General features: G+C 35.8%; 1 protein-coding gene across 2 annotated transcripts in view; it reads left to right on the top strand.

Annotated features, from left to right (window-relative positions):
- Positions 1 to 4,112, top strand: part of LOC128871884 (tyrosine kinase receptor Cad96Ca) — a 63,475-nt gene extending 59,363 nt beyond the window's left edge. For both annotated transcript variants that reach the window (XM_054114031.1, XM_054114030.1), the window contains exon 11: positions 3,418 to 4,112. In XM_054114031.1, coding sequence (XP_053970006.1) covers positions 3,418 to 3,642 — 225 coding nt within the window. In that variant the 3' untranslated portion in view covers positions 3,643 to 4,112. The remainder of the gene's footprint in view (positions 1 to 3,417) is intronic.
- Positions 4,113 to 13,112: the final 9,000 nt, after the last annotated feature.

The following is a 13,112-nucleotide window of genomic DNA, read 5'->3' as shown; positions in this document are numbered from 1 at the left end:
CCGAACATAAAAGGATTTTTTTTTCGAGATTGCGATGATACATAGGTACATATTATCTATATATTAATACGGAGAGCAAATTTTGGTCGTACCTTTTTTTAGTACTTATAGTCAGAGAAAAAAGTTGAATCATATAGCAATGGATAGCATATGCGGAGACGGACACTATTTTACCTGTATTATGATGTATCATGTTATAATATGTATCATGATATTATATATATGTATCATGATATAAAAGTTGACGAAACAACTGGAAACTTATATATTGTAAATCAATACTATTATAAATTTGATACAGAAATTATGATGGGGATGGATTAATTAATGATTGTTTTTTATTATGCTTTTTCAAACAAAATTAATTTTTTTTCCCGTAATACAAGAAATTAAATGTTTCCAATTCATAAATAAAAAAAATTATGTATAAAAATAAATAATATTATTGTGAAAGGACATCAACGAAATAAAATGTGCTCTCTGTGGTAAAAACCACACATCCAATTACAAGGGCTGTATGATATACAAATCATTAAAAATACAACAGTTTTCAAGTATCAGACAGCAAAATCCCACCTCAATTACAAAGACAGAAGAAAAAGTTGCATCACAAACTACACTAGACAATATGACAACCCAACACAGTCCTACAACACCAAATTTATCTTATGCCCAAGTAACAGCCATAAACTCTAAAAATGATGTTCAAACTATTGGAGCAACTATAAGGGAAAACAAAGAAATTTCAGAGATGAAAGATATGATGAAACAATTAATCTCACAAATGTCTGCAATGATAAACATGATCACGTTACTTTTCGCTAAATTTAATGAACAAACAAGACAAATTAAGAATTGTCCTGTGGAACGCTAATGGTGTAAGCCAACATGCACTGGAACTAAAGACATTTCAAAAAAACAATAACATAGACGCAGCTCTTATATCTGAAACACATTTCATAGATAGAAATTACTTAAACATGTTTAACTATACTATTTATCACACCAATCACCCTGATGACAAGGCACATGGTGGAACGGCAGTAATTATAAACAAAGACATTAAATGCATTGATGTGAACCACTATAGACAGGACCACTTGCAAGCGACATCTATACAAATTGAGGACTTTTGTGGACATTCAACCCTTTCTGCCATATACTGCCCTCCTAAACACAAAAATTCTAAGGCACTATACCTTGACTTTCTTAAAACTCTTGAAGGCCGTTTTATTGCAGACGGAGATTTCAATGCAAAGAATACCTTATGGGGATCCAGAATAACAAACACGAAAGGAAAAAATCTTTACGATGCAATAATAGAAAATAAAAGTAACTTTTTAAGGTCTGAAGAACCAACTTATTGGCCAACTGATATGCAGAAGCGACCTGATTTAATTGACTTTTACATTACGAAAGATATTAAAAGTGAGCAACTAGAAGTAACTCCAAGCTTTGACCTCTCATCTGACCATTAAGCTGATTATTAAGCTATGAAATCAGTCCTATCCTAACCTACAAGACAAATAAATTTTACAATAATTATACGAACTGGAACTATTTTCGTGAAATTATAGAGCAAAGCCTTAACATTAAAGTCCCCCTAAAGAGCGAAATAGAATTAGGCTCCGCAATCGCATACTTCAATGACAGTATAGTGTATGCAACAACAACTTCTACACCTATAGCCAAGATGAGTAACAACAAACACAAATTACCCCATAAAATCTTGGAAAAAATCAGAGAAAAACGAAAACTAAGGCAACAATGGCAATCTACACGTTCACCAGATATTAAAAAAAGGCTGAATATAGCAACAAAAGAAATTAAAGATATATTAAAAGTGGACAAGGACGAAAAATTTCAAAAATATATCACATCACTGGCAGCCAGTAGAGCTACAAACTATACACTATGGAAGGCCTGCAAAAAAATCGACAACGCAGTTATGCACCAACCCCCTCTAAGGACTAGGACAAATTCTTGGGCGGAAACACAAAAGAAAAAGCAAAAATACTCGCTGATCATTTAAAAAAAACATTTACAAATCAACATAATAACCAAGACGTTGACAATTCTGAATTTCATGCTCACCTCACAAATAACATAAATATACCAATCAAGAAAATAACTTCGAAAGAAATACGAATAGCAATTGAGACAAAAATGTACGTAAATAAATCACCAGGACGTGACGGAATCACAGGAAGGATTCTAAAGGAGTTATCTGGCAAAGCCACTCTCTACTTAAGAAATATATTTAACTCATCATTACGAAAGAAGTATTTTCCACTGCCTTGGAAATTTGCTGAAATCATCGCAATACCCAAACCTAATAAAGACGCCTCTGAAGCTTCTTCATATAGACCAATTAGTTTATTACCATCATTATCCAAACTTTTTGAGAAGCTTATACTTGACCGCCTTCACCCCATACTACAGGCGCGAAACTTATTTCCATCACACCAATTCGGATTTCGTAGAAAATATTCAACAATAGAACAGGTACATAGAGCAACAAATAAAATATTGTCAGATATTGATAAAAGATATACATGCGTTGCTGTGTATCTTGTCTATATGGCCTGTACTATATTTGCAACCTTAGAAGCAGCAACAAACAAGTTACAACAGATTTTGAACAAAGCACTAACATGGTTAATGGTTGGGGTATACAAATCAATAGTGGCAAAACAATTCATGTAGTTTATTCTAACAAGAAAGTAGGACGCGAGAATCTGACAATAAACAATTCACAAATCCCGATAGATACCAAAGCAAGATACCTTGGAATGACTATTGACTCCAAACTTCTCTGGAAAGAACATATTACGTTGAAAAGAAATCCGGTAAAAAACAGATTCCGACATCTATACTGGCTACTTGGCAGGCGCTCGAAACTGTCATTGCTGAATAAAACTCTTGTATACAAAACTGTTATTGTGCTAATTTGGGCATACGGCATAGAAATCTGGGGAACTGCAAGTAAAACTAACATTAACATTATTCAACGAATGATGAATAAAAAAATTATAATATTTGAAATACACAAATATAGGATCGCTTAATACAGGTAAAATGGGATGTTTTTCACATTTAATTTTACTACATCTATTCACATATATAGTATCATGTAAAATGTTTCAACATCAGCTATCCATTGATATATGTTTCAACTTTTTTCTTTGACTATATATATTAAAAAAAGGTATGACTAAATTTTGCTCTCCGTATTTATATAACGTCGACTAACGTAACTAACGAAATTTCGACGTATGGGCGATCCTAGTAGTATATTATTACTCAATGATTCTGTTAGTGAACTATTTTTAAGGTTATGGTAGAACAGTTTTGTTTTGTTGAGATATTAAAATTGATGAAAAAATTTACAATTTGTTTTGATTTCTGTATTTTAAGGTGCGTGATGGATTTCGTCTCGAAAAACCTGAACACTGCCGACGTGAACTTTATAACATAATGTACTATTGCTGGGCAAGTGATGCTAATGAACGTCCTACTTTCGTAGAGTTGGTACAAATGCTCGACAAATTATTACATACTGAAATGGATTACATAGAATTGGAGCGGTTTCCTGATCACAACTACTATAATATTCTAAATTTGAGCGGGGAAAAGTTATAAAACCAATACGAAATTATAACTGGAATATTGGAATAATTATGCAATACATATACAACTATATGTACTAAACACATTTAATTAAGTGATAAATTCCTGCTTACCCCATTAGACATCAAAATAAAAGTTTTTTCTATCGAACACACCATAGAGCCAAGGGTGCGCCCCATGTGCCCTTCGCTTCATAAAATCAGCTTCCGTTTGACCGCTGTATGAAATTATTTAATATTTTATTTGTAAATAGAGAAAAGTGAAGGAAGATCATAATTTAGAAGAAAGCTCATTCTTTTATGTTCCATGCACATACCTACATATGCATTGTGGCAGGCGCACAATTGAAGTTTGTTATTTATTTATTATTGTTACGGTTATATTTAGGTAGGTACTTTGGAAGCAAAATAGGTTCCTCCAATTCTGTATTTTGTAACATAAGTATATTTTAAGCAACTATTTAATATTATAAAATAAATATACCTTACCAAATGCGTTTTGGCTTTTTAATACCCCGGAATCTTTATTTCAATATATTAAGATGAAAAATTACTGTAGAGATTGACGTTAGAGACTTACCTTCGTCTCTACCTACATCTCTCTAAGGTGTACTCCATAAATTTATTTATTTATTAATAATCTAGAAAATATTGAATTTCTTACAAACTAAAAAACATTTTCTAAACTATTTAATAATTTGTTTAAAACTAATATGAAGTTGTATTTAGTATAAAAGAAATCAATGGTAGAAGAGCTTTAGTACGTTATAAGAGATGAGTGGGTTTGAGAGGGCATATGAATAGGTTCTTAGTATTGTGCCGTGTGCCTTTACATGCCGACATATGTACATATATTGAGTATGTCGAAATCGATTCTGGATAAGTAGGAGTTTAACCTACTACAATATCCAGATCCTAATTGGGCCAAAGTTACGTGGGCCTCTCGAAGCAGCAGAAGATCTTCGTCTGAAATAGGTGGTATTTGGCCCCCGATAACGGAATTCGGGGGTACGGGAGTTTAGGAAGGTGGTGAGATGAATGTCGTTTAACGTCTGTCTATATATTGTCCGGTCCAGTAGTTTCAGTTGTGTTTTGTCTTCAAGTTGTATTTAGTATAAAATAAATGAATGGTAGAAGAGTTTCAGTACGTTCAGATGAGTAGGTTTGAGAGAGCATGTGAATAGGTGCTTAATATTGTGCCGTGTGCCTTTACATGCCGACATATATTAAGTATGTTGGAATCGATTCTGTATAAGTAGGAGTTTAACCTGCTACAATATCCAGATCCTAATTGGGCCAAAGTAACGCGGGCCTCTCGAAGCAGCTGAAGCCCTTCGTCTGAAATAGGTGGTATTTGGCCCCCGATAACGGAATTCGGGGGTCGGGAGTTTAGGAAGGTGGTGAGATGTATGTCGACCGTCTGGCCGATTGCTTCAAATATCGCCAGCATTATTTCTTTGCCTTTGCCCCAAGTGCTACCGGCTAGCGATTTGAGGACCTTGTTGCGATTTTTGACCTAAGTGTCGGTCCGGTCGTATACGCTGAATAGGAGGTCAAACTGTCCAAGGTGACGACCAAAATTTCAAGGACCCCTCTTCAATCTCGGGAGGGGAAGGGCCGACTGTTGGCTATCATCTAGTGGCGTGGAGTGGCTAAGAGTATCGAAAACCTTCGACAGGTGCAGCGCTACTAGGACAGCCCTCTTGCAGAGGAGGTTTCGGTTAAGCCCGTGGTTAATCTGGATGTTTATGGCGGTGAGAGCTGTAGTGGCACTGTTTACTTTAAGAAATCCATCCTGATTTGTTACTGGAGTCAGTGTTTCATGTAGAGTAGAAGAAGGAGTAGGAGGGCTTCAAGTGTCTTCACTATTGAGGAAGGGATAGTTAGCGGACGATTGTCAAGATTTATGAAAGTGGTCATAGACAGATTGAAGACCTTTATAAGACTTTGTACTCCCAATGGACCTAGGTTTTTCAGCATCAGCATGTTAAGTTTATCCGGACCAATGGCTTTTAAAGTTTTTGCTTCATTGATGGCTACCTGAACAACATCGCTGGAGAAAGTAAGCGGCGGACAGTTGCTTGGCAGTTTATGCAACTATCTGGTGGCACATCGCTTAGACCTGAATTGCTGGCTAAATAAACTTGCGCATCTCTTTGGGTCTACCCAAGTTCAACCACCAAAGGTAATTGCCACCTTGTCGTTCTTTTTGGTGGATCGTGTAGCCTCTTAATCGAAACGACAATGAGTAAACGGTCTGATGCCAGAGATAACATAGGTCGCAAAGTTATACTATTGATCGGACCAGCATTAGCAATTGTTCAAGCCGTGGAGGCTAAAGGTGCCAGATAGCGTGAATAACATGTGACCACAAACCGTGGGAACTTAAGGTATGAGAAGGTCTTAAGGTGACAGCACTCGTTGCCTGGTTACATCTATCCGATGTGGGATTTGGGTGGCAAACGCAGGAGAAGTAAACTTAGGGTCCAGGAAAGGAAGGAAACAAAAAAGCAGTCAAACTGCCATGTATAACATTCTTGTAGAATCGATGATCGCACCATTGGGTGCAACCAAGAATACAGCCTCCCCAATCCAGGATTGTACAGTAGATGGAGAGATCCGACGGCATGCAATGTTAGCAGAGCCTTATGGCAGGTATTATATCGAAAACAGAATTAAGCAAGAGTAAACCCGTTCTTTGTATAACGATATCAGTTTAATGAGCATGCATCTCGCACTTACGATGGAATATAGTCATTAAAACGCAGATCATACTTCAAAAAATAAAATTTTGGTTATTTCAAGCTTATTGACCGTACTTGAATAATGAAATATCCAAATAAAAACGGATATTTCACTATTCATGTATTCAAACTTAGAGCGCACAAGTGAGGTAATAGTATTTTTAAAGTGTACGGATCAATAAGATCTGAGCTGAGAGACGAATGAAAGCGAGCATTGAATACTATTTTGCAATGGCATAATTTAATTAGCTTTAAGATAAGAATGTAAAAATCCAATACCTAGATCAAAAATTCACCAATATTGGTTAACCTAGAAATACCTTTATGATGGGCATTAGGGATAAGGAAACGAAATTTTAAAACACCTCTTTATATTTAAATTTAGTATATTTTTTGTATTAACTATATATATTGCAGATTTTAAAATTATTAGCTTACAAAAGAAATATATATATATATATATACACAGGTGTTTGGCCGAGCTCCTCCTCCTATTTGTGGTGTGCGTCTTGATGTTGTTCCACAAATGGAGGACCTACAGTTTTAAGCCGACTCCGAACGGCAGATATTTTTTATGAGGAGCTTTTTCATGACAGAAATAAACTCGGAGGCTTGCCATTGCCTGCCGAGGGGCGACCGCTATTAGAAAAATGTTTTTCTTAATTTTTTTTTTTTGGGTGTTTCACCGCGATTCGAACCTACGTTCTCTCTGTGAATTCCGAATGGTAGTCACGCACCAATCCATTCGACCACGGCGGCCCACAAAAGAAATTAAGCGTGTTTAAAACAACTGGAAATGATAAATACTTGTATTACTGGGGTGATAAATATTACAAAACTAGGGACCCAGAATAATTCCCTAGGGCACAGAGGACGAAATGAAGGGATGGGACCACATACTGACAACTACGTATTGACAACTAAGAGTTAAGATTTTATCCAAGTTAAAGAAATAGAATGCAAACCCGTACTACTTAATTTGGAAAAACCAATTCATGCAGTTTGGCGGCGAAAACTCCGGATGAATGTGCTGGTGCGTTATCGTGCTGTTTCACCCTTCTTTTTCGTTAATTGCGGCCTTCTTCAATTTTTTTTGAAAGTGGCCCAATTACTTACTGTGGTATTGTTCAGATATCGTTCTTTTTTATTCACAAAAATCCATGAGGATGACGCCGTTCGCATCCCAAAAAATCGTCGCCATGACCTTTCCGGCCGATCGGACTGTCTTCGAATTCTTTGGAGCAAGTTCACCGGGAAAAATCAATTGTTTTGATTGTCCCTTAGTTTCTGGTAGGTAATGATGAATCCAGGTTTCATCAAAGGTGACAACTCGACGCAAAAATTCCTCCAGATCTCTCTTAAATCGCTCCAAACACTGCCTCTAAGTAAACAGTTGCATCCGCTTGTTGTCCACCGTGAGCAACCGCGGTAGCCTTCTTGCCAACAATTTTTTCATCGCCAAGTTATCATGTAAAACACTAATTGTCGTTCCGGTCGGCACACCTATGGTCTCTGTTACTTTGCGTATTTTTCTTCGTCGATCAGTGAGAATCATGTCGTGAAATTTTTGAATAATTTTCCGGTAACCACGACTTCCGAGCTTCCTGGTCGCTCCTCCTTAAAAACGGATGTTCGACCACGTTTAAATTCGTTAAACCAATATCTAACTGTGGTCATAGATGGCGAAGCGATCTCATAGACAGCATCAAACTTTGCTTTTATCTCCTCGCATTTTTTCCGAACAAAAAAGAAAATGTGAATTACCGAAATCAATCACGAAACACGTCTTACTCGAATAGCTGCCAAATCCAAACTAACCTAGCAATCAGTTTGAAATTTGTTTTGCCGTCTTTTGATAGATGACAGATGACGATGCTAACACCAACTTCCCTAAGCAACGCCCTCTGTCATCAAACACGGGTACTTATTGAACCGCCCTCGTACAGTAATCCGAAACTACTTCGAGATTTATGAAATCATGCTGCTTAACAGTGATTAATAGATTAGCGGCAAAATAGGTATATTCAAATAATATTGATTCTGTTTGTAATTTCGAAATGGGCCTATAGTTGGGTAATTATTCTTATTGCATACGAAATACGTATGTAATGAATTAATTTCACACAGAGTGCAAGGGTTTTTTTACATTTTAAGGCTTAACTACTGTAGGCGAATCTCGGTGAAACACCAAAATGAAATTTTTTTTTTTCTAATAGCGATCGCCCCTCGGCAGACAATGGCAAACCTCCGAGTGTATTTCTGCATTGAAAAATTTCCTCATAAAAAAAATATCTGCTGTTCGAAGGCTTAAAACTGTAGGTCCCTTCATTTGTGGAACAACATAAAGACGCATGCCACAAATAAGAGGAGGAGCTTGGACAAACACCCAATTATATATATGTATATAGGTATATATCCAGGAAGGTTAATTTTAACATATTATACTTTGAAGGAGTCTATAAAAAAAGGGGAGTGGTAATATGAAAAAATCATGAAATTGTAGCAATTACTTCATTATTTCTCATATAACCAAAGTTTTTAAAGCAAAAGTAACGCTTTTTTTATAAAAAAGGTGTTTGTTCGCTGTGTGCCAGTCAATTACTCAATAGAAATTGAAAATTGTGTCAACCCACCAGGAATGCCGCCACATAAACTACTTATTGAAGTAGGAGCTCCTGTAATATTACTACGTAATCTAAATCCGCCAACAATATGTAATAGAACCAGGCTGATAATCAAGGCGGTTAGAACGCATATGATTGAGTAAAAATTGAGCAATTTCGACTGGCAGTGGTGCTGCAGAAAATGTTTTGATTCCAAGGAGTCCGATAATACCGACGGTTCTCCCCTCCCATTTCAATTTAAAAATCTCCAGTTCCTAGTGAATTTTTGTTTTCAGTGACAATAAATAAAGCTCAAGGGCAAACATTTATCGTCGCCAGTGTGAACTTTAGATCTCAATGTTTTACACATACATGGCCAGTTATTTGTGCTCCATCCCGTGTTTTGGTTTCTAATGAAAGTGCTGGGAATATTGTATGGTATATGCTGAAATTGTATAAAAGATTATAACTAACTAACTTGAATATATCGTCCCATGAAATCAAAAAAGCCCTAAGTTACATTTTAAAAATTTTACAGAAGCAAAAAACCTTTTAAAATGAAAATGTTTTATTCACCGTCACCGTCACCGGCTTTTCGAATTTTGTTTATACCAACGTCATTATTGGTTGTTGGATTATAAAATTTTAAAGGAACATGTATAATAATAATCAACTATGCACTATACGGTGCATAATAATCAACTAAAAAGTCGATTTTGAATTTTTTGTAACTTAGGGCTTTTTTGAATTCATATGACGATATGTAGATATTTCCGTATAATTACTTATTGGAGAGCATTTAATTGTATTCATTCTTTTGGACCATCCTTTCTAAATAATCTGTCAAATAATGTTTTATAATAATTCCTTCAATAGTAATTAATTTATTATTTACAGCGCTTGTTTATAATAAATCTGTTTGAAACAAGCTGTGGGTTGCTAATATACATATACATATTTATTGGCGCTTACATTATTTGATGCTCGTTTGGCCGAGCTCCTCCTCCAATTTGTAGTGTGCGTCTTGATATTATTCCACAAATGGAGGGACCACCGCCAAATGGCAGATGGTCCCTTTGTATGGTAGAAATACACTCGGAGGTTTGTCATTGCTTGCCGAGTGGTAACCGTAAAAAACACAAGTGCTGTTTTCAGAAAATCGCTATAACTTTAATTTTATTTAACGAACACGGCCAGAGAGACCATGGGGATACTGCGTGATTTCTTCCCTAATAAACTGATAAGCCTTTTCATCTTGGCCACCCATGTCTCCCCCTATGGACTTTTTTCTGTGCGGATGCCTCAAAAGTATAGTGCGAGTGGTAATGAATACAGATACCAAATTCCAAATTCTTGTGTATTCACAAGAAATGGAAAAAGTATTAAAATTATCTGCTTTTGAAACTCAGAAATTGGCAACATTGTCAAAGCAGCCAATTGGTTACTACTTCTTTTATAACTTTAATTTAAACTAATTAATCGCAGTTTATGAAATAAAATCACTATGAAAATGACGTTTGCGGGTTTGATACCATATGCAAATTGGATGGCGGAGTTGAGCTGTCACACTCTAAACTATCCAAAAAGAATGAGAGACAAAAGTAAACAAGCAAAACGTTTGGACGGTTCTCCAAAAGTTTGGACTGTAGGTAATTAACTCAACATTCCCAAAATTAAGAAATCATTGAGCAAGTACATGATATTATTAATGAAAATCAAAGTTAGGACAAGTAGAAATTGCTGAGGCTTTTGCGACCGTCGTAGATAAATGGCCTACACATTCGGCAGTGCACAAGTTCGAATCTCCGTGCATGAAACACCAAATGATAGAAAAAGTTTTTTCTAACAGCGGTCGCCCATTGGCAGGCAATGGCAACCCCCAATTTTATTTACGCCATGAAAAAGCTCCTCACATACAACTATTTGCCATCCGGACTCGGCTTAAAACTGTAAGCCCCTTAATTTGTGGAACAACATTAAGACTCACACCACAAATAAGAGGAGGAACTTGGCCAAACACCCAATAAAAGGTGCAAGCGGTGTAAAGGTGTAATATTATATAAATGTATGATGATGAACATGTGCACATATAAACTACATATGGAAAAAGTGTTCGTATATAATTAAAAAGATGGTATACAATTATTGGAGAATCATTGTTATCTGTGTATCGATGTTGAGGGTATTATAATATACTATTATAAGTATATAAAAAGTATTTTTTTGCTTTTCAACTAGTCTGTAATTTACTATAGCTGAGGTGTTTAATTTGCCCTTACATAGGGAGATCAGTGCGCCTTGTTCTCTGTATGCAAAACGTTTCGACACTACTATATCAACTCTCAGAGCAATTCGACTCTCTGCCCGCTACCAACTGTCCAATTCCAGCAAACAAGATTGGAAGGCATTGCACAGAGTATACTTTAATGTTCTCTGACGAGTACTCCTCGAAATTCCATACGTTCCTGTCATTGAGACTTCTCTATACTTTAACGTTCTCTGCACTAGTCCAATCAGTCGTTGTTCAGACGCCAACGATGTATCATTAGCTGATTTTTTTCGCATATCACCAACACAGTCTAATTTTTTTTGTAAACACACCTTAAGTGACGTTAGCCCATCAGCTCATTCTGTTAAATTCGCTCAGAGCCGGATAACGGTCTGTTAAAGAGCTGATGTTTGAAATCTTTCCACAATGGAATGAAATGCATGAAATCCATTTCAATAAAATCGTGGATAACGTGATTTCGAAAAACACAAGGTGTGAGCTTAAAATCTATAACATTTAAAAAAATAAATTTAAATTAGTCAATATAAAGGCATTTTGTTTATCACAAATAAGTGAGTTTTACTAGTTTTCACGTATTTTTTTCATCACAATTCAAAAGAAATGTTGTAAGCAAATATAATAATTTTTTTAGATAAGAAGGAATTTGGCACCTGTAAATAAACCCAAAGTGGAAATAACATACCGCGTTGAGTATCTATTTATCCCAGCTTGTTCAACGTGATCTGATCTGATCTGATCTGGTCACATCGTATTAGGGCATCACTTAAATGTAAAATCGTGGACAAGTTAGCTTTCAGCAAAATAGAAATCGCTGATCTCAAATATGTTTCTTTCCAATAAGGGAATTCATGATAAGCCTCTTTAATGAATTGACATAACCCGTATTTTATGTTGAAAGGCAGATATTTCATAAGATCTAAGCCTTCGAAAATTCACCCACAATCAATGAACCTTGTTTTCCCTACAGGGTACGTGCACGCTTGTGCATGTACATGTGTATGTGTGAATGCACAAAACACCCATTTAACAAGTGCTCGTGATTTGATTATCAAAACAAGACAGCGGTTCCCTACATGTTTTCTCAGATTTTAAATATAAAATTTATTGCTCACTAATTTTAGTTTTGCAGATTAAGCTGGTTAAGCTATTAAAATCAAAGGTATGATCTATTACTGCAAAATACAGAAGTAAATTTAAAAAAATAAGCTGTGCTACGCCCCCTTTATGGTAAATGCGTGAATCTCGATAACGACTTAATATGGAATTCAGCCAAGCTTGATTGGATATAAACCACCCCCGCTTTTTATATGTTAAAACCAGATTTCCGTCTGTCCTCTGCTGCTACTCGTACAAGCTCATTGACTACGAGTTTGTTTGATTCCAAAAATGGGTTTCACTACAATGTGCGCGAACTTAGCATTTCTAACTTGCTACTTTTTTTTTGTGATGGTAAAAATTGCAGGATATTTTGTATTATGCTAAGAATCGATATTATTAGGATGTAAATAAATTTGAGAGGAATGTGTATGATGAAGGTGTAATTTCACTCCATTTAACCGAATCAATTTCAGCGTTACACTACTTATTTAGGCCACATATACATATGTGTATGCTCTTGTACCTACAATCCCTATATTTTGAAGATTGCCTTGCTCGGGCTTTGCGAAGCTTAAATATAAGATACTGAATTAAGGTGAGTGAATATTGTACCGGATAGCTTTAACTAAAAGCCGGATAAGAGGAATTCCCATAAAGAGATGTCGACTGTATTAGTTTACAAAAAGTTTGGGAACATCTTACCGAGAATTCAAGTTTTCAAATATCTCGAGTACACACATGTGCATAC

This window comes from Anastrepha ludens, chromosome 2, assembly GCF_028408465.1.
Source record: "Anastrepha ludens isolate Willacy chromosome 2, idAnaLude1.1, whole genome shotgun sequence".
Classification (NCBI taxonomy): Eukaryota; Metazoa; Arthropoda; class Insecta; order Diptera; family Tephritidae; genus Anastrepha; species Anastrepha ludens.
The sequence above is the reverse complement of the archived record's forward strand: the minus strand, read 5'-3'. Positions and strand labels throughout refer to the sequence as shown.